Here is a 21,955-nt window from a genome sequence, read left to right as displayed (position 1 = left end):
TGAAAGTAGGAACTCTAAAAGGAACAGGGGGAGTTAAGGAAAGATCATCTTAGCATGGAGATTTCCCCCAGATCTACTTAATACCTGGAGTCGCGCCATAGAAAATTCTAACCTAGATATTCAGGGACCAGCATTAAGTTTCAAAAAACTCTTGGAGTGTTTGAAGCACAGAAGAGTGGTACTTAATGCTATTGAGATTCAACAACAGAGAGGATTCCTGCATTTCTCACGGCTCCTGTATAATCTTCTTAACCTTACTATGAGCAGGAGATGCAAGAATTATACTGAGCTACAACTGTCCACAGAGGATCAAGGCTCACAGAGCTTGAGATGTTCTGACTGCTATTCCAGGCACTCCAGTTTGCTAGCCCCGATGCTGTACGCTGAACTGAACTGCCATTCTGTATACTACCAAAAGCTATCGCATTATGATTTTTAACTATATAGAAACACAGATATGTTCACAGGAGTATGAAGAAAGAAACAGAAGTTTCTCTGTTTGGAGGTGGTGAGATTGTGGCTATTTTATTTTGTTAAAATGCTGCTTGTATTAAGAACACAAATAATGCTGGGCGTCGGTGGTGCATGCCTTTGATCCTAGCACTCGGGAGCCAGGCCTCTGTGAGTTCAAGGCCAGGCTGGTCTATAGAGCGAGATCCAGGACAGGCACCAAAAAAAACCCCACAAATAACCCAATGCCTCTAAACCCGCAGTGCCAAGCACTGGGCCTGCACATGTGGAAATTCCTTTCTGTTTTTTTTTTTTTCTGCTCAATGTGACCCCCAGGAAGCCCACTCAAGTACCTTTGGGGTCACATGCATATTTAGCTTTCCCGGAGGCCCAATATGACAGCCCATCAGGGGCTGACTTAGCATGCTTTACCATGACAAGTCTCCCTTTACCTGATGGGCTTCTGCCAAGTTCCCCCTGAGGATACAGGATGCCAGCAGTGACTCCGGTGGGGAGAACATCATGGGGATGATTGAACTCTGAGGCTGGGGCTGCAACCGGCTCTCCAGCTCCACCTGCCCAGACACAGCACTCAGACTCCCTTCTGTTGGGTGTAAGAACATTGGACACAGTCAGGAGAAAACACGGACTTGTCACCTCCCTCCTCACGCCTATATTTCCTCTGAAAGATCTGTAAATGGGTCTTGGTTTTTGTTTAAATGAAAGGTAAACATTTATTACCATTACAAGTACCAACTACCTTCCTTGACTAGCCACCTGTTTCTCTCTGCTGCTGGGTAAGTTAACTGACAGAGAAAGCCTTTACTCTTTTCTGGGCTGACATCCGCTCCGTTGTCTGCAGAATGAACCTTGAACAGAGGTTCTGTTCTGGTGTTTACACCGCAGGGAACGGCAAGTCTGGACACGGGCAGAGCCGCCTACAGTCAGTAGCAGGGTGGGACCCAGATACCTGAAGTGCTTGTACTCAGCTCACTGCTTGTATTCTCCAGGGATGGTGGGTTGGAGCCTCTTTCCCGGCCATCTAGGGGTAGAAGAGTGAAATTCGGTCACCCACTCCTTATAGTGTGTAAACTGCAAAGCCAGCCTACACGCCGAGATCTGGGTAGACTGAGGATAAAGGGTGACCACAGCAAGGATGGATGGCAGGTACGATGCGGTCCCGGAGCTCTCTGGGTAGCAGTCTATACCAGCAGTTTTTACCATGTGGGGTCTCAGAGTCCTCAGAGCTAGTGATCACCATCTGCTAAGTACTAGCAATGGCTTGGTAAAATAAAAGCACAACTAACCATGACTAGGAAACAGTAGGGCACAAAGAGGAGTCATGACGTTTTCTGACATAGAGGACGTGTCTCCAAACATGAAAAGGTAGGTGACAAGGGCCACCCTGGTTAAACCCAGGAGGAGAAGTGGCTCAGCATCAGCTTTCCAAAGTGCTGAGACTTGCCAATGGAGGCTGGGGGTCCCTTAGGGTGGCCTTGTGGAGGCTGTATCACCCATCAAGGGGGTCCCCTTGGCCCGCTGCTGAGGCTGCTCTGTGGAAAAGGAAACGGAATGCATGTTCTGGGGCTGGATGACTCAGGTGGACGCAAACTCGGCCCGTGTCCCAAACCAATCAACTGGGAGACTTCACGTAGTTTTCCCAGGTTTCTCTCATGCTGTCCTTCACCTCAACCAGAGTGTTTAGTGTGTGTGTGTGTGTGTGTGTGTGTGTGTGTTATTATGCATATGTGAAGGGATATGCATGTTGTCTTGTGTGGGAAACTTCTGGATGGCTAGGTAAGAAACTGTTATGACCTGACTTGGGAAGGGGTGGGACTAGGAGGATCTTCCACTTTTGTTATGTTGACCGTGTGCTCTGCCTAGAAGAACATTAGACAAGTGCCAGCATGCCTCTTTGCCAGGTGTATGAGAACAAGACTTGAGGAGAGAGTTTTGTGGATCACCTGCCCGGGTCCTTCTAGTCCGACGACCTCGGCGGAGACTAGAGTGCCTTGTGGCAATGGGCCGGTATCTTCGGGAAGGCTGCTCTTCTGGAACAGCAAACACAGGCACAGTGATCAGCCGTGATGTGACGCCTTGTGGAAACGGGCAGGGGCAATCTTCACTAAGCTCTGAGATGTCATATTCCCTGGATTAGGGTGTGGCTCCCACGTGCCTGCCCCTTGCCCAGGTTGCCGGAACTTTTCTCCTTTCCTACTTTCTAGGCCTTCTAGTTCCGTCTCCCTCCTCTCACCTGAGCCCTGGTTGCTTGTTACCACCTTGTACCGCCACTGGGCCTCCGAGAGAACCTTCGAGAACCGGTGCAGGCGGCTCTGCAGTCCATCTCTGCCCGCGGAACAGCTCTGGCCTTCTAGCAGCTTTGTGTCCTCGGGAGCGCTGTGGCTGCTGATCTCATCGAGCTGCTCCTGAATAAGGCTGAGGAACGCTCCCATTGCAAACTCGTCAGCCAGGAATCCACTCAGGCCACTAGTAAAGTGCTTTAGGTCCAAAAAGCTGTGCTTAGGAGGCCCTGGCGAACTGTCTTTTGGCTCTGCCTTTGGACAGCTTGGCATTGTGTGAGCAAGGCTCCTGGGTCCCCCCAGGGAACCCCGCTCTGACCTCCTCTCAGGAAGGGCTATGTGCTGAGGACTCTCTGACGGAGACCTCAAACCCAAGGAGCCTTTCCCCTCGATGTCCTCCTCCTCGGCATAGTCCTCTGGCAGGTGAGGCTCTGGGTGAAGGTCGGCGGAGGTAATGAGGAGCAAAGAGAAGATGTTTTCGAGAATTTCCAGGCACAGAGAGTCGGGGATACTGCGTAAATACTGTCGGCACCTGGCCAGGTATGTTGGGAAGAGATGGGAAGCACCTAAGGAGGATGAATAGAGAAGAGGCCAGAGGAAGAGAAGAGAGAGGGAAACATTAAAAAGCGTAGCCCACTGAACACGCCCTGTGGTTCTGCTCTTCAGTTGTGACATTCCTTACCGTATTTCAGTTCTAGGGATGAAGGTAACATGGACTCCTTACCCCTCAATTCTGTTTTCACCTCCTGTTACTATAACAACAACCTCAGGCTACCTAGGTCTCTTAACACTTGATATTCGACAAGGGTGTGGTAGCACAATTCGGATCCCAGCATTCAGGAGGCTGAGGCAGGAGGATTGCCACAAGTTTAAGGCCAGCCTAAGCTACAGAATGAAACTCTGCCATAAAAAAGAAGGTGCTGGGGAGATGGCTTAGCAGTTAAGAGCAATGGCTGCTCGTCCAGAGGACCTGAGTTTGATTCCCAGTGCCCACTTGATGGCTCGTAACCTCTGCAACTCCAGTTTTAAGGAGATCTGATGTTCTGTTCTGGCCTCTGTGGAAAGCAGGCATGTGCATGGTGCACAGACATACATGTAGGCAAAACACCTACATGTATTTAAAAAAAAAATCTAAAAAATAAATTTAAAAGAAGAGAAGGAGAAGGAGGAAGAGGAGGAGGAAGCAGGATTAAGCATAGTATTTCAGGACTATAATACCAGTGTTTGGGAGGCTTAAGAGTTTGAGGCCAAACTAGGCTACATCAATTTCTATTTGTATGACACAGTACAACTTGGAAGGAAGGGAGGGAAAAGGAAAAAAAAAATCCTAAGTATTTTCTAATTGGAGTACTGTTTCTTAAAACTAAGCTTCAATTTATATATCACATACATAAATGCACTTATTAGTCTATTAACTTAAGTATTTCATGAATGTGGGTGTTTTATCTGCATGTACACCTGGACATCAGAAGAGGGCATCAGATTCCATGGGACCACAGTTACAGATGACTATAAACTGCCATGTAGGTGCTGGGTGTTGAACTCAGGACAGGAAGAGCAGACAGGGCTCTCTCTCTCTCTTTTTTTTCTCCTGTTTTTCAGGACAGGGTTTCTCTGTGTAGCCCTGGCTGTCCTGGAACTTACTCTGCAGACCAGGCTGGCCTTAAATTCAGAGATCCACCTGCCTCTGCCTCCTGAGCCAGTGCTCCATCTCTCCAGCCCCCGGAATGCTATTCTTATGGTGGTGTCTAGCTACACAAAGGGAAATATTTGGCAAATACCATGCCAGATGATCAGAGTAAGATCCATTAAGATGTAAGCAGGTCCCTTTGATGCAGACGCTGATAAGTGGATAAGACCATTCCTGTGTGCTTTCAAATCAAGGGCGCTCCATCACGGAAGGGAACAGTGACTACACACAGCGGTCACGGGGGAGGGTGTCTGCATATGCCAGGGACAGGGAAGCTCTGTACCTGCGGAGGGGAGGCAATCATTGCCTGACTCCACCACGGCCAGCTCCTCAGAGGCGCCGTCTCTGCAGTTCCGGCACTGAGAGTGCTGATGTGAGTTCACACAGAGGGCGTAGACGGCATACTTCATGGCGCAGAAGCCCTGGTAGAGGGTCAGGCTCTGACATTGGCTCAGGTGCTCAGGGACTGAGGCATCCTGGGTACCTGAAGCCGAGAAACAGGTAGGACTTCAGAGTTAATTAACCTTTTCAGGCACGAGCAGCAAGCACGGCTGAAGGAAAGCAGGTTGATCTGCAGTTCTTAGCGTCCTGTGCGTCTGACCTGCACCTTCCCAGGCCTCTCCCCTAGTCAGTACCAGCTCTGTCCTCTTTGCTTTTCTGTACCAGTCTTCCTTCTATATGATGCATGGCCTCCATTACCTGGGTGCTAACTATATACTCCATATGGTTTGTACCCCAGTCATGGTCCTGTTACTGCCCTTTTTCAAGTCCAGTGCCAAGCTCCAAGTACATCTCAATGGATTTACATGGCCAAATGTCAAGTACATCATTGGAAGCCTTTGACACTTGTAGGTGGGAATCAGAATTCTAGTTCTTTTAGGAAATTTGCCAAACAAGTTGCCCATCTTTCTGGAGGTGGGGTGGGGAGAAAAGAAAAAAAAAAAAAAGGAATGTAGAAACACCGTTTTTTGTGGTTTGTGGAAGGTCTTTTTGAAAAGCAAATCAAAACATCTCCCTACTGGAAACATCTGCTCTCACCTGAGAAAGGTCCCTGACCTGGGCGACACAATGTGAGGACACTACGGCCAACTCACCATGCTCTCGCTGGAGGTCCTTAGCTGGCACCTTCTGTAAGAGCTTGAGGACTTCTTCCTCTCCGAGGGCTGGAAGGTTTGTAAGGTGATGGAGAGTGTAGAGCACTGAGTGGCTGTCCCCGCCATGTAAGTGACACAAGAGCTCTCTCTTTGGTATGAGGCTGCTGCAACAGAAGGTCGGAAGGATGGACAGGGAGGCAGTTTTTATTATTGCCCTGCAGAGAGACAACTCTGTTTCCTCTTGTTTTTCTTTTCTGGCCTATAATATTCCAAGTTTCACTTTCTCAAACTATATTTTACTAGGTCTAGGATAAAAGGTAACATTTATCCTTGAAGGAATTATATAACTCAAGTTAGCTGCTTGTCTAGAAAGGATCTAAGAAGGGCCTTTCTGACCAGTGGAGTCTAAGAAGGGCCCGAAGATCCGAAGATCCTAAGGTCTATTCTCTCTGTAGCTCTGAAACAGGCTTCCTCAGCTTTACTCTGAGTGAGAGTCCCTTTCTACTCATGCCTCCCACTACTTTCTGAAGCACTGGTGAGAAGAACAAGGAACAAAATGGAAACTCAGATCTAGGCGACGGCAGGTCTCACTACGTAACCTTGGCTGGCCTGGCACTCGCTCTGTAGACCAGGCTGGCTGTGAACTCAGAGATCTGCCTGCCTCTGCCTCCAGGGTGCTGAGACTAAAGGTGTGAGCCACCATGAGTGGCCCTTAGCATCCCATATTCAAAGCAAGAATCACGTCTGTATCTACTTCACCAGAATGTTGTAAGGGGCTTAGAACAAGGCCTGGCCTGTAGTACATGCCTAGTGATTGTGAGCTGTTGTTTTTTCAGACCCCAAATTATCCTTTGGCTGTGATGTGATGGTCACAAATGGAAGCTAATCATTACTTCCTCCAACCCCTGGTTTAACGGATGGAACAATTATTTCAACATTATCCTTTTTTTTTTTTTTTTTTTTCTGAAATAGAGCACAGGGTTGAGTGTGTCCCAGGGATGGTAACGGCTTGATAGGGACATACCTGCTTTGCTGTACACACCACTCCAGGACCTCTAAATGAGCCCACAGTCCTTCACAGGCATCCCTGAGAAGCTCGTCATGGCCTTGGTCCTACATCAGTGCAGAAGAAACAAACGCTGACTCAGGCGTCAGGTACTGTAGCTGACGTGAGACGCTGAACTCTTCTAGGCCCAAAGCCCCTTGGCATTCATTTCTGGAGCACCCTGAGGTGCTGAATGAGTTACCTGGGTCCTGTAGAGGGTTTGGAGTAATTGTTTAGCTGATTCAAGGCTCTGGCAGTGTGTCCAGCCCAGGAGTACGAGCAGGTGACTGAGAGGCCTGAATTCTCTATCAAGCAGGCGTCCAAGGCTTGGGAAGTCTTCCTCTTTCAACAGGGTTAGCGCTGTTACCTGTAAGCCAAAGGTCACCTGGTTACCCGAACTTGAAAGAATGAGTTCCAGTTTCATTAGGGTAGTTGGTTACATAAAAAGAAATGTTCACCAAAGTACAACATTCCAAGCATTTTGAAGTGAGGGACAGACTTCTGTTGTATTCCCGTCTCTTAGCGTAGCATACAACCTACAAGTTGGGATTCACAACTATCTTTTGAAGTAAATGAGGTTCAGTTGCAATTTGGAAGGCAAGATTCAGAGTAATTAAATTTCCCTGCCAGCTAGGCCTTGTACTGCTGCCGTGGCCTTTGCTTTCTACATCCTCCAGAGAGCTGACACATAGCCGGCATTTCCTTCCTACCAAAGGTTCCACATGAGGTGACTGCAGCATCAGTTACGACTGGAACTGGATGTTCTCAGACGCCCCTCTCACCCTAGGGACTTGGGGATGACAACCAGATGATCTGTCACTGATTAGAAGGCAGGAGCCAGATACATGAGTGGGAGAGAAACCAGGAAACCGAAACAGCCCAGAGAGGTTCTGGATTCTTCTATGACGGACAGTAGTTTAGCCTGACTTACCAGGATCTGCTCCAGGAAGTGTTTGTTGTTGCTCAGGCAGTAGAAAAAGGCCATTTTCCAAGCGTCGGCTGGGTCGGGAGTGGAGAACAGGGCTAGCATTGCCCGCTCAGGATCCGGATGATCTGGGGACACTGAGCAGCACGCCAGGACGGTTACTAGGAAATTAAGAGCCTCTTTTTCTCATGCTATAGTCCACACTGAAAACCAACCAATCTGAGACCAGGCGCTTGTATTTATTTGCTTAAAATTTATTATTGTTATTTTTATATTGTGTGTGTGCCTGTGCATATTATGGAGTTCATTCTTTCCTTCCACTTTTACGTGGGTTATGGGGCTCGAACTCAGATCACTGGGCTGGTATGGCAAGCACCTTTACCCATTGAGCTATCTTTCTAGCCCAAGAGTAGACTCTTGTAAAAGTTAAACCCAACTGTTTACACTTTATCTTAAGGATGCTTCATTCCTCTTAGTAGCTTCTGCAAAGCTCTTTTCTGTTCCTATTCTTTTCTTAAGCTCTGATTTAAACAAACAACAAACAAAACAACACTAACAACAAAACGTGCTATGTGGTTATGCTTAGCCTCTCCTGTCTTGGACAACAAGCAGGTACAATACTAGTCCAGAGCTTCAGAGGGCACATTGGAATTTACTAAAGCACAAGGAGAAACAGCCAAAGGAACACACCTTTTCCTAGAAGTGTGGCCTTTGGTGGCCTTTCCGCCACCTTCTCTGCATAGGTTTGGCCGTAGAGGGACAGTAGGCTCCGTCCGGCCTTGTGCAACAGGCAACCAAGCAGACGTTCCTCCTGCAGGGGACTGCCCTCAGTCCTGCAGGTCTCCAACAGTTCCTCACATAGGACACGCCATTCACTCTCCGGTGGCTCAAGAGTGCAACACAGAGCCTGCAGAGCTCCATAGACAGCGTCGGCCACCCCAGGCGGCTGAGGGGCAGGGTCCCGGAGGGTCTGCAGTCCCTTTCGAATGAGGCCCAGCAGGGTCTTCTGCAGAGGACTGGGACAGAGGCTGGCGCTGTGGTGATCCTCAAGCAGGAGCTCCAACAGGGCCTGGGCTGGCTGAGGGGCTTGCTTCAGAAGATTCCAGAGCACGGAGACAGCTTCAGGGCTGAGCTGAGGGGCCCCGCTCTCCCACCTCTGGCGTCTGTCAGGTATATTGCCTGCTGGGCTTCGGGCTAAGGTTTCAAACAGCTCCTGGGTGGAGAATGAAGACAGGGATTGTAGTGGCCACCAACATGACTGTGTTGAGGGCTCGGCAGCAGTAACAAACATTTCTATAGGCATTTTGCATAGCTAGCCACTGTTCAAGGCTCTTCACGGAAGAACCAAATCAACCATTATGATAATCTCCAGAGGAAGATACTATAGTTATTCCCAGCTTACTGATGAGACTGAGGTTAAAAACGATTAGCTCAGTTACCCAAGTCCCACCCCACTCTCCTCAAAGTGTATATTGGTGACCTAAATTAAGACTATACACTTATAGACTAGGTAGGTAAGGCATTATGCACACCTAAAAGCAAATCTATCTATCTATCTATCTATCTATCTATCTATCTATCTATCTATCTATCTATCTATCTATTTATGGTTCTTCGAGACAGGGTTTCTCTATGTAGCTTTGGCGCCTTTCCTGGAACTCACTCTGTAGCCCAGGCTGGCCTCGAACTCACAGAGATCTGCCTGCCTCTGCCTCCCGAGTGCTGGGATTAAAGGTGTGCACCACCACCGCCCGGCAAATCAATTTATTTTTGAAAGAATACTACATATCAGCTTTTAACTACTGCTCTGAACTCTGTCCATGTTTTAAGGCACAGTCCATTTGTTATCCTCTCATAAAGCCCTTCTGCTATGGTGTGACTGTGTACCTTCAAAGTCCACGTGTCAGTAACCAGGCATGTAGCACGCACCTGGAATCCCAGCACTTGAGAGGCTGAGACTTTGTGGCCAGACTGGGCTATGTGACAAGACACTGTCTCAAACAAACAACAACAAAGTAGCTCATGTGCTGGAAACGTAATCCCCAATTTCACATGTTAATATTTAGAGACTGAGCCTTTGGACGAGAGTTCAGATTAGACGGGATCTAATCTCAAGGCCAATTCCCATGATATGAGCAGCTTTGTAAGAACAGAGACACCCCCCACCACCCCCTGAGTTAGCACACCTGTCCGCTCTCACTTTGTGATGCCCTCTGCCATGTTATGGTGCAGCAAGAAGGCTCTTCCAGATGCCGGGCAGACACCAGTGCTATGTTATTCTTCCCAGTGTCCAAACCACGAACTAAACAAATCTCTGTTTTACAAATTACCCAGCCTGTGGTATTTAGTTTTAGCAACAGACATCAGAGAAACTCGCTTAATGTTTTTAATCCACACACCTTCGAACAATTAAATGAGTACCGTATGGTTCATTAAAAATATGTCTCCGATGTATTAGTTCAATTAGGTATTGAGTCTACCTCTTCAGCTCGACGGTTAAAAGCATGATTCTCTATAGTCTGCTTGTATGGGCAGACTGAAGAAGAAAGGGGCATGAGGATGTGTACTGTTTCCCACATCTGTAGATAATGTTCAGGGATGGCTTTTTATTAATTGCTAGTCTATGAGCCCTTGAACTAACGAAAGTCAGTTCTTAGATAAGTCCTATATGTCTTATCTGGAAGCAGGGTCTTAAGAAAACAAATAACGGGCTGGGGTGTGGACCAAGGACAGAGTGACTGTCTAGAATGTGTAAGACCCTGGGTTTGATGCTACCAAGAGTTAAAATAAATAAATGAAGTATTGAGTCTTAAACACCTAAGAAGCAACTGATTTATATATATATATAATTTCTATATAGATATAGTTAACTATATCTCTCTATAGAAAAAAGCTAGCAATCTGATAGATGATATAGTTACCTATACCTACCTATAGATAAAGATATCTATCTACATATTATCTATCTACTGATTGCTAACTTTTTTCTGGGGGGTGGCAATAGGGACAGGTTTTTACTATGTAGCTCAGGCTGGCCTCAAATTCTTGATTATTGGCATATACAATCATGCTTATCTAGACAAAGACAACATCTAGCTGGAATCTGCCTCTAGAAAGTTGTTGAAATGATTAGCTATAAAACACTAGTGTGCCTGTTATAGAAGACAAGTCCATCAATATCAGTTCCTTCCCTCAAACTCTCTATGATCTACTGGTCAACGATTCAAAAATCTTAAACCCAAGTAATGAGTTCCGTCTAGGTGAAATGCAAAGAACAAGTGAGTGCCTGCTATGATCAGTACTGCTGGGCAATCTGCTTCCAGAATTCCAAAACCAGGCAAGTTATACTCACTCTAAACTCCCCTTGGAGGGGCCTGTCTATTGCTTCTCTGAAAACAAAGGACAGCCAATGTCTTAAGAGACCTGTCTCCCCTACGGCCCTGAAAGTTGACCTTGTTCAGTGACTGCAGATGGCCTCAGGCTCTCTTACCTTGAGGATGTTCTCTGGAATGTCACCTTGGAGGTCTTCTGACAAAAAAAGAAACTCAAGTTTCCTCCGAAAAACGGCAGAAAGTAATTTCTAGAGGAATAATAAGCAATTACAGAGGTCAGGTATATGCTTTGCCTAACAAATACAGTTCCTCTTTAGTTACTCTTATTTCTGCTACTTCTCTAAGATCAAGTACCTTTAGCCATTACCCCCTGGATACAATTTTTTTTATAAGATTTATTTTATTTTTATGTATATGGGTGATTTATGTATGTCTGTGCACCATGTGCAAGTCTGGTGCCTGCAGAGGCCAGAAGAGGAATCAGATCCCCTGAGACTGGAGTTACAGATGGTTGTGAGCTGCCATGTGGGTGCTGGGAATTGAACCCAGGTCCCCTGGAAGAGCAGTCAGTGCTCTTAATCTCTGAGCCATCTCTCCAGCCCTCCTGGCCATGTTTTTAGATGCTTTCCTTTGGAAATAAAGCTGGCTAAACTTGAACATTCTTTAAATTAACATGCAGGGGCTTTCAAAGATGGCTCAGTTCAAAAAGGGATTGCCCCACAAGCATGAGGACCTGAGTTCAGATCCCTAGCACCTACATTTGAAAAAAAAAAAAAAAAGGGCTAGGTGTGGTGGTATATACCATTAATCTCAGCACCTGCCTTTAGTCCCAGCACTTGGGAGGCAGAGGCAGGCAGACCTCTGTGAGTTCAAGGCCAGTATGGTCTACATAGTGAGTTCCAGGTCAGGCATAGCTATAGTGAGACCCTGTCTCTCAAAACAAAACAAAACAAAACAAAACAAAACAACAAAAACACAATACCTGGACTGGAGAAATGGCTCAGTTGTTAAGATGCACAGACATATGTACATTTATATACATAAACACAAACATCACAACAACACAATAACAAACCAAAGAACAACAATAAATATCCAGGGTTAAATGTGTACAATCCCAGCACAAGAGGGTCCTGGGAGCTTTCTGGCCAGCCAGTGTAGCCAAACTGATCAGTGTAGGGTTCAATGAAAGACTTTGTCTCAAAAAACAAAAAAACCCAAAAAACCCAAACCGACCAATCACCACCACCACCACCACCACCAAAATCCAAAACAAACAAACAAACAAACAAACAGAGGCAGGAAGAGACCTAACTGACCTGATGTTGATTTTCGACTGCTTTGTGTAAGCCGCGCGCATGCACGCGCGCGCACACACACACACACACACACACACACACACACACACGAGTTAAAGCCTATACTGATTAAACCCCAAGGTTTGTTCATTTCATGTGGCCTTTCTTTTCCTGTTTCTCTGTTTGGAGACACGGTCTTGCCTGGTAGCCCAGGCTGGTCCTGTACTTAGGTCCTCTTGCCCTGTTTTCCTCCTGCTGGGATGAGACCGACACCATAACCTGACTCCCTCTTTTTGAAAAATCACTCTTTTTTTTTTTCATCAAGAATTTTTGTTGCTGTGGGCAAAACAGCTACAGGGAAGCCTTGGAGGGCATGTCCTCATAATCCTCTTTAATCCAACCGTGCTTTTGGTGTTCACTATCCTTTGTATACCAGTTGTTGAAGAAAAAACCAAAACAAAACTAAAGGGAAGGATCTAATGTCTATTTAGCATGCATGCCTGGCAGAGGGTGCTGTATTTCATTTCCAAATCAAAGAAACCCATGGCATGAAGCTATATGTTTTTTTTTTTTGTTTGGTTGGTTTTTTTTTGGAGCTAGGGTTTCTCTGTGTAACAGCTCTGGCTGTCCTGGAACTTACTTTGTAGACCACGCTGGCCCCAAACTCACAGAGATCTGCCTGTCTCTGCCTCCCGTGTGACACCACTGCCTGGCTGAAGCCATATGTTTTAAACAATAATCCTTACTGGAAGTGAAATGGTTAAAGAGTATTTTATAATCATTCCAAACATAAAAATTTTAAAAAGAGATATATTTTCTTTTCTTTCTTTTTTTTCTTTTTAGGTTTTTTGTTTTGTTTTGTTTTGAGACAGGGTTTCTCTGTAGCTTTTTGGAGCCTGTCTGGAACTCACTCTGTAGACCAGGCTGGCCTTGAACTCATAGAGATCCACCTGTCTCTGCCTCCCAAGTGCTGGGATTAAAGGTGTACACCACCACTGCCCAACCTAGTGATATATTTTTAATCTAGAAAAATTAAAAAATATAATTAGGTAAACTATAATACAACTGTAATATATAAAACTTAAAATCAATGAAGGAGAAGTATGACTAATGACACTGAAAATTTATTTACCAAGCTGGGCGGTAGTGGCGCATGCCTTTAATCCCAGGACTTGGGAGGCAGAGTCAGGCGGATCTCTGAGAGTTTGAGGCCAGCCTGGTCTACAGGGCCACATCCAGGACAAGCACCAAAACTACACAGAGAAACCCTGTCTCAAAAAACCAACCAGCCAACCAAACAAACAAAAATTCATTTACCACATAATTTTGAACAGCGGCATAGTGTATTGCATATAGATATGCTTCCATTTATTAACCAGGCCTGTGTCCCATGGACATGAGGGTTATTTCTAGCTTTCCTCTCTTAGTAGTGGCTTATCAGCAAACGTCTTGTAGCTAAACCTTTATACACAGGCTTACACATGTAGGCCTAAACCACTGCAAGATAAAGAGACAGAAGATAAAAGTGAATGAAGGAAAGGAAAAGAGCAGGACTGCTTCACCTAACAATTAGAAGGCAGCCCTTGGCAGGCCGTGGGAGCCTGGGAAAGCAAGCAGCTCTGCGTGTCCAGAGCACGACGCCACATCTGGCTCTCTAGTACTCCCAAGTGCACCCGAAGTCTTGGTCCTCACCAAACAGTTTATGGTTCGCCAAACAACACAACTAGTCCTAGCACTGTTTAAAGAAGTGAATCACTGGAGCTTTAAGGACTACGCAATCTGTCTGATATTGGCCAAAACAAGAACAATTCCCTGTCTGGCCTAAGGAGCCAGGGAAGTGAAATCCACCACCTGATGTTGTTGAGCAACCTTCCAGAGAATAAGCAGCCAATGAGGTCGCACGTAAGCAAGCCAGCAGACCTCTCCCCCCAGAGGAAAGGTCAGTTAGTTCAACGGGCTTCGTGTTTGTAATAGGGAGATCCTTATTCAGTAACAAAGCCCCCCCATCCCCCTCCCTTCCAAGATGCAAGCGAAACTTTTCTTTTTCTTTTCTACTTTACCTCATTTTTGTTACCTTTCTCTCCCTTTAGTGCTGACTCTTAATTATCCTCGGTTTCATTATTTTACAGTTCTGCTTCTCTTACTTGCTCTTTCTGCTAGTCTTTCTGTAATTTCTCTTTGCTAGGCAACCAGCTAAATGTCTGTCTAAACGATACATTTAGGCCGGGTGGTGGTGGCACATACCTTTGATCCCAGCACCAGAGAGGCAGAGGCAGGAGGATCTCTGTGAGTTCGAGGCCAGTCTGGTATACAGAGTGAGTTCCAGGACAGGAACCAAAGCTACACAGAGAAACCCTGTCTTGAAAAACAATAACCAAAAAAGATTTAGATCAGGAATTTTTGGTACAGTTATGGGTGAGACAAATGTGAAAAAAAAAATGGAACTAAACAAACAAACAAAATAATCCTGATGAGTAAAAGCAATAAATACAAGGGAAAAAATGATGGATATTTAAAAATTGAATTTCTTACTTTGAAGTCCATGTAGGCTAAATATAATGCTGAAGTGGAAAATAGACAGGGGTTGGGGTACGTCAGATCTTGGTTTCATCTCCGGTTTTGCTGGAGTCATTTTCTTGAGTCAAATGTTCCGTGTGTGTGTGTGTGTGTGTGTGTGTGTGTGTGTGTGTGTGTGTGTGTGTATTTGAGACAGTTTCATTATGTTGCCCAGGCCAGCTTTGAACTCCTGGACTCTGGTGATCTTCTTGTGTCAGCTTCTTGAGTGCTGGGATGACAGGCTTGTGCCTCCCACCCCACCCGTCTTGGCATAGTCACTGAACTCCACAAAATTCTCTTCAAGAGTAAGACTTCGCCGGGCGGTGGTGGCGCACGCCTTTAATCCCAGCACTCGGGAGGCAGAGCCAGGCGGATCTCTGTGAGTTCGAGGCCAGCCTGGTCTCCAAAGCGAGTTCCAGGAAAGGCGCAAAGCTACACAGAGAAACCCTGTCTCAAAAAAAAAAAAAAAAAAAGAGTAAGACTTCTAGAGATATTTAACAAAATACTATCACTCCTAATGATATTATATGCTAAGGTACCAGGGTAAATTAATAAGCAAATCATTTCCACAGTCAAAACTGAGAAAGACCACAACCAACCACGAAATAAAGGAAGTAACAGACAGGAGGAAAAACATAACTCCTAAGTTCTTCTCAGTCCTGGCCTCAGGGAAAGATTTAAATGTAAACCCACGTACTTTTTCTTGGTTCAACCATTTTTCCAGTACGAGAAGCCAGAGCCAGGCTAATCTTTGAGGGTTGATATCTGGCCTGCATCTGAAAAGGAAAAGAATTTTTTAGTAAAAGAGGAGTTTCACCTGACCCTTTGTCTTTTGTGATTCGAGATTTTATTTCAGTTTTCAGTCTGTTTTAAACCCGAACAGGCAAGTCCTCATGGGAAATTCTCAAGTGCAAGGAACAGTTCAACAAAACAGAACCCTGTAACTTCCAGCTTCCACTCATGTCTGGACCACCTTATCGAATCCTATTTTATCTTCCCAGCTGGAGTGTTCTTGGGCTGGAACTCTGGGCTCAGGTGATTCTCCTCTGTGTCAGCCTCCAGAGTGTCCGGAGCTACAGCCACCGCCTCAGCACACCTGGCTCAGTCTTATCTGTAGGAACACTCCTACAGAGAAAGTCACAGTCCATGTGAAATATATCCGCCACTCACTGTTTTGAGACAGGGTCTCATACTGCATAGTTCAGGCTGGTCTTGAACTCATAGCAATCCTCCCGCCTCAGTTGGGATGCATGGGTTATAACTACCATACCCAGCCCCGAAGTGTACTTTTGAATACCAAAAATTAATCAAATACAAAAGAATAAAAGGAGTTCATAGAAATTCATTTGTAACTATGTAGTTATAGGAATTCATAAGCCTGACTGAAGTCAGTCGTTTGGGGAGTAACAGCCTAGGACCCAAATTTAAGGAGAAAAAAATCAACAGAAGAGTGAGCTGCTTCTCTGGTTTTTATGTGCTAATCCAATAATTCCACAGGCTGATAACAGAAGGAACAAAATAGTACATTTGGCTCCTATGACACTAGTTCACAGCACTGCTAAGAATTTAAAGATCTAGAATGGAGAATTGTGGTTACCAAGAGGCAAGGAGGGGCCATGGTGTAAATATACAGTATAAGAGCAAGGAGTGAGAGAATTCATATGTAGTGGTGAGTACTTCTGTATTTTTATTACATTGGGGTTACCTCAATCCTCGTATGGGTAAAACTGCACAGAATTACAAGTAAAAAGCAAATATAGAGTTAAACACAGTAAAAATCAAGTAAGATCTTTACTGTAGTTAATGTACTGAGGTCAATTTCCTGATTGTGATATTTTACTACAGCTGGATGAGAGGTCACAACTGGGGAAGCTGGAAAAGGGTGTACCCTGAACGCGATTATTTTTCAAATTTTTGTGGGTCTACAATTATTTCAAAATACAAAGTTTTCAGTTAATGCACTTTCAGTTCTTTGGTAAAGCAACACCACATTACTCTTACAAGTAAGAGGAGAGGGTAGATTTGTCTTTTGGTGACAAGAAGCGGTTACAGCATCTTCTATTGATAATAAACAAGGAGTGATTTCAGAAACCTTTCCGTAAATCCCCCCCCCCCCCCCAGACAAGGTTTCTCTGTGTAGCTTTGCTCCTTTCCTGGAACTCACTCTGTAGCCCAGGCTGAACTCACAGAGATCCGCCTGCCTTTGCCTCCCGAGTGCTAGGATTAAAGGCGTGCGCCACCACCGCCACCACCACCGCCCGGCTAGTTATGCTAAATTTTTAATTGAGTAGTTGACTGGGGGCATAAAGACCAGACTCCAAATACTGAACATTGTGTCTTCCTCTCTGAGATCCTGGTAAGAAGGGAGGTCGCTTACCTTAGCAGAACGGGACACTGCACCAGCGCCTGTAGTATGTCTTCCACCTTTCTGGGGATATCCCCTTGTCCCTTGTGTAGCTGAGGTACACATGCCTGTGCCAACTCCCAGTCGCCCCTCCGCAGGCACTCACAGAAAAATTCAAAAAGCTGCTCCTCGGTAGCGGTTTCCTCTTTTCCAAATGGGTAACTCATTTTCCCAGCACAGAGTGCAGGGAGGTAGAAAGAGAGGCCTTATGCGGAATACATTTTTAATTTTCTCATGCGAGGAGTACCTCCTAGAAACAAGACACCAGCTGAGAAGAAACGAAACTGTTTGGATAAACCACCAGCTACTAGCCCGAAAGAAAAAGGCAGAACTTACTTTTCTAATTATTGTTTTGGGTTTAATTTGACCTGTTACTAACTCCTCTTGAGATCCGTCTCTTTCTCTAAAGGGGTGGATCCCATCTCCTAACGCGGACCCAATACATAATAATCTTAATATTTGCGTTAGCTTGGAGCGCAGACACATAAATTTACTTCCGCATTCGCTCCTGAACATTTTGTCAGTCGGATTACAAATCTCTAGGTGGGTGCTTTGTTGGTAAGGATGAGCACTCCTTTGGTTTGAGCCTTCTGTTAAGGCAGAGGATGAAAGACCACGAGATCAATCTGGGACCGAAATGGAGAGCCGGGAGGCTGGGGGACAGGGATGCTCCCCCTAGCGGGGTCGTGGACAGCACCCTTGCCGTCTTCCCTGCGCTTTACACTCACCTGCTCCGGGAGTCAAAAGCATTTTCGCTTCCAGGGCAGCCATGTTTGAGCCCAGTCAGGTGACAGATCCCATTGCGAAGAGTGGTGGAAGGCGCTGGGATGACGAATGAGAGCGCCACTCCTATTGGCTTAGGAGAAGGAAGATGCAAATCAAGGACCATAGTTATTTGAGTCACGTGACAGCACCGGCTCGCTAGGGTGAAGCTACGCAAGAGTTAAGTCCGCTAGCTACCGGGCTGAGGACCCTTCCTAATCATGACTGCTTCTCCTTGCAACACCTTTAGTTACGCATTTCGGGGGAAATTGAGGCCGGGAGTAGCTGTGTTCCACAGCCCCGCCACTATCTCAGTGCCAGCCAGTGACAGATGCTGGGGATGTCTACAGGAGTCCTGGATCCTCCTGCATCATTATTCCATCTACTTGGGGTATATATTCATTTATACATAGCTATCATGCATATATTATATATTATAACATATAATTATGTATAAATCAGAAGACCGAGGTCGACACAGAAGAGTTGTGCAACCGAAAGCCAAGAGTGAGCAAAGGCTTTTCACAAATTCAGTAATCAAGACAGTTCTTAAGTTTTTCTTACCGCGACTGCTTTACTATTAAACCTACTTGATTTCCTTTATTTCTTTTTCAACTACACTCAGTGTTTTTTTTTTTCAATGTATATTTTAGTTTGAGGAGCTTCAGTTAGCTTCAAAGTGCAAAGCAAAACGAACACTAAGCTCTCTTTCCAAAACTGAAATAGGCAGCTAGCCCATCCTTTCTCCAACTCTTCAGCCCCCCAAAGACGTTTCTTTGGCCCAGAAAGTAACTTAAAATTCGATTCAATAAGGAAAAGAATTTCCAGGCAAGGTTTTCCCTGCTTCACACTCGTCTTGAGAGGTTCTTACTCCTCGATTTTGATAATCACTACAACGGAGAAATTTAATTGGATTAAGAAGCTAGGCTGAGAGTATGAACTACAATTCCCAGAACGCAGCGGGGCCAACCCGAACTTTTGCCTGCTTCTGATTGGATGAGTTGGCAGAGTACCGACCAACCAGCACTCCAGTTGTTGCTGTGCGCGCTTTTCGCGGGTAATTATGTGAGGGTGGGGGAAAGTTTGAAAGTTCGATGCTGCTGACCCGGTACTGGAGTTTTCTGAGGGGGGCAGTTGTGGGGAAGTGGGTGTGCTCATTATCTCGTACCTTCTCTCCGGGCCTGTGGATGTTGATACCGGGTGGCAGAGAGTCCTGGGTACCGGGCACGCCCTCTGCTTCCCGTAAGGGCTCGTCCCTGCAAACTCGGCTTGGGTCCTGGGCTTTCTCAGGGGTGGGTGATGCTTGGAAGCTGCCCTGTTTTATTAGTGCGTTCTGCATGAGGTTTTCTACCTCTTGATGTCTCTCCCTCCGCTTCGGAGCAATTAGGGATCTAGGCAAGTTTAGGGACTGCCACACTTTTGGAATCTGGACTCAGATCTCTGGATTCGAAAGCTGGCTCCATCCCTGGCTAGTTTGCTCGGTTTTCAGCTTAGTGTGTCAGAGTATCCTTATGTGTAAACTGAATTAAAAACATCAGAAGCATTTAAAACTAGAGTTTTAAACCAAAGTTTAAAACGCGTATTAAGGGCCCAACAAATAATCCCCCAACCCCCACAAAACAGCTGTTTTTGTTACTTCCCTACTTTTATTGAGCGCCTAACATAAACTCAGTCTGAGTTGCCATCTCCTCTGTCTCCAAGACAGATGGACACACACACACACACACACACACACACACACACACACACACACACACACACAGAGCAGGAAGAAAGGCATAAGCTATAATAACACACAGATAAGATTAAGGAAGATATAAGTGCCAAGTGTGGTAGCAGCACTGGAAAAGAAGGGACTGATTGTCAAGGCTTTGTGTGTGGAAGTGGAAGGCTAACCTAACCTAACCTAACCTAACAACCTAACCTAACCTAACCTAACCTAACCTAACCTAACCTAACCTAACCTAACCTAACCTAATCTAACCTATGGTCGTGTTAGAAGTACCACATGTTTGTCTATGACAACTGCCTACCCTGAGCATTATGCACTAGCTCTGGAGTAGAAACTAGAATTGCCCTTATTTTACACATGAGGAAAACAGTGCTCTAGGAAATGAAGTATCTTTGCCAGGAAGGGACCCCCCTTTTCAAGATTTTTTTTTTTTAATGTGATCCTAAAAGTTTGGAATTGTTATGTGGTTTGGTGATCCCGTGAGACATTTTAGGCAATGGAACTGACTTTTAAGGAAGCTACTTCTAGCAGGATTGTGACATTCAACCTACTTTTTTTTTTTTTTTTTCTTTCAGGCCAATTTGCGACTTTTCTCCGTCTGCTTCTTCAGCAACTACAACTATACTTGGGGCATAGTTGTAGTTATTTGAGTGTATATCCCTCCACCTTTCAGTTGTAAGTATGAAAAAGAGAGGAAATGAGTTTAAAGGTTCTTAAACCACTGGGCTCAGCAGAAATATGTGCTTAAGAAATATTGGCGAACGAAACAAACAAATTGAGAATGTTATATTGAGAGAATTTATATTATATTTGGGAGAATAGGGAAATAACTCGAAGCCATAAACAGTGAGGGCAAGTGATGGGAGTGGTAATATTAAATCACAGTGGTTATTGCTAAGGTCTTTGTAATTTTGGCTTGTGGGTTTTTTTTTTTTTTGTTGTTGTTGTTTGGCTTGAACTTACTCATTCAGTGATGTTATTGCCTAGAACTGCCTTATCTGAAATGCAGTAAGTAGCAGAATAGCAGATAAATGTTCCTTGGTGAATTTTCTCTTAAGGAAGCAATCAGCCCTAAGAAATTCCCATAGAGAGAAATAAAGGGAATATGTTTTGTTTCTGTGGGGAAAACAAAAGAGAGGAAAGTAGGAGATGAAGGATGGAGGGAGAGAGAGAGGAGGGGGTTTCATGTAATTCAGATAATTTAAGTGTTAAACAGAATTGGGCTATAGTGCTGGTAGTAGATATCTTAGTTCTTGTATATAGATTTGTTCTTTGACCTATAGTTATTGATTGTTGTTACATCATTTCATGGACTAATGAGTTCCTCTTCTAGTATTTCTGGAGCACACTTTGCCATATCAATGACATACACAGCCTCTTCTTTGCATGCATTATTACAGAGATTACAGCAGTTCTAACTCCCCCAAAGACAAGTACTTCATGAGTCTCAGTTAGCAAGGTACACGACCAGAATTCAATTCCACATGAGACAGCAATCGGCTAGTATGATAAAGAATACTTTTATTGCTAACACTTATAATAGTAAAGTCTCATTTGATTGAGATTTGTTCTGACTCTTAGAAAAAGCAAGGGTTAAATAAGATTTGTGGTCTTACAATAACAGTGGTTAAGAGGATTGGTCAGACTGCCTGGATGGAATTCTAAATCGGCTGTTTGTTTTTTTCTGATGATAGTGGGGTAGCTGACATTTGCAGAGTAGCTTTCTCATGTGTAAAAAAGACAACCTACTTTCATTATAATCTGTTGAGAATATTAATAAATATGTCTGTTTATTCTTGTTTAGAGCATGGTTGGTATGTAACAGATGTCTCTTTGTCCTTGTTATAGTTCAATGCAGAGTTGCTATTTGGAAATGTGTCTTGAAGATTACATAGCCAAATGAAATGTGTAAATAACGCTCAATCTCTTAAGATTGTTACAGGTGATGGCTCATCTTGGTAGTCAGCTTGACACTTGACCCCCCTGAGAAGAGGGAACCTCAGTTGAGGAATTGCCTCCATCAGATTATCCGTGGGGACATTTTCTTGATTGTTATTTGATAGAGGAGGGCTCAGCTCACTTTTGCGTGGTCCTACTCCTGAGCCAGAATGCCCAGTGAGCAAGCCAGGGAAGCAAGCCACTGAGCAGCCTTCCTTTGTGGTCTCAGCGTCTGTTTCTGCCTCAAGCTCTTGCCTTGAATTCCCGCCCTGGCTTCCACTGACAATGGAATATAGTTTGTTAGCCAAGTAAACCCTTTCTTCCCAAGTTGTTTTTGGTCGGCGTTTTATCACAGCCACAGAAGGCAAACTAGACTGAAATGTAAATATGACGTGCTGTTAAAGTCATGTAATATCAAAGAATTGCATG

General features: G+C 45.0%; 2 protein-coding genes across 7 annotated transcripts in view; one reads left to right on the top strand and one right to left on the bottom strand.

Moving 5' to 3' along the window:
* Zfyve26 (zinc finger FYVE-type containing 26) overlaps nt 1-17,893 on the bottom strand; it is a 64,700-nt gene extending 46,807 nt beyond the window's left edge. For 2 of the 6 annotated variants that reach the window (XM_052739455.1, XM_052739459.1), the window contains exons 1-14: nt 17,823-17,893; nt 17,068-17,344; nt 15,388-15,466; nt 10,995-11,084; nt 8,195-8,717; nt 7,511-7,641; nt 6,782-6,946; nt 6,559-6,647; nt 5,535-5,698; nt 4,724-4,924; nt 2,705-3,316; nt 2,415-2,501; nt 1,421-1,492; nt 903-1,054 (exon numbers count right to left, since the gene is read on the bottom strand). In XM_052739455.1, coding sequence (XP_052595415.1) covers nt 903-1,054; nt 1,421-1,492; nt 2,415-2,501; nt 2,705-3,316; nt 4,724-4,924; nt 5,535-5,698; nt 6,559-6,647; nt 6,782-6,946; nt 7,511-7,641; nt 8,195-8,717; nt 10,995-11,084; nt 15,388-15,466; nt 17,068-17,261 — 2,559 coding nt within the window. In that variant the 5' untranslated portion in view covers nt 17,262-17,344; nt 17,823-17,893. Of the gene's footprint in view, nt 1-902; nt 1,055-1,420; nt 1,493-2,414; nt 2,502-2,704; nt 3,317-4,723; nt 4,925-5,534; nt 5,699-6,558; nt 6,648-6,781; nt 6,947-7,510; nt 7,642-8,194; nt 8,718-10,994; nt 11,085-13,451; nt 13,722-15,387; nt 15,467-17,067; nt 17,363-17,822 lie in introns of those variants that run through there. The other 4 variants (XM_052739458.1, XM_052739456.1, XM_052739460.1 and 1 more) reach the window with 4 other exon arrangements.
* A 127-nt stretch (nt 17,894-18,020) lies between these two features.
* The window catches only part of Rad51b (RAD51 paralog B), a 545,966-nt gene continuing 542,031 nt past the window's right edge, over nt 18,021-21,955 (top strand). Inside the window, exons 1-2 of the mRNA XM_052739453.1 lie at nt 18,021-18,247; nt 20,164-20,263. The gene's annotated coding sequence lies outside the window, so the exon portion shown is untranslated. The remainder of the gene's footprint in view (nt 18,248-20,163; nt 20,264-21,955) is intronic.

Source organism: Peromyscus californicus, unplaced genomic scaffold (assembly GCF_007827085.1).
Source record: "Peromyscus californicus insignis strain IS unplaced genomic scaffold, ASM782708v3 Scaffold_15__1_contigs__length_86483966, whole genome shotgun sequence".
In the NCBI taxonomy this organism is placed as follows: domain Eukaryota; kingdom Metazoa; phylum Chordata; class Mammalia; order Rodentia; family Cricetidae; genus Peromyscus; species Peromyscus californicus.
Note: the sequence above shows the minus strand (reverse complement) of the source record. Positions and strands in the feature narration are given on the sequence as shown.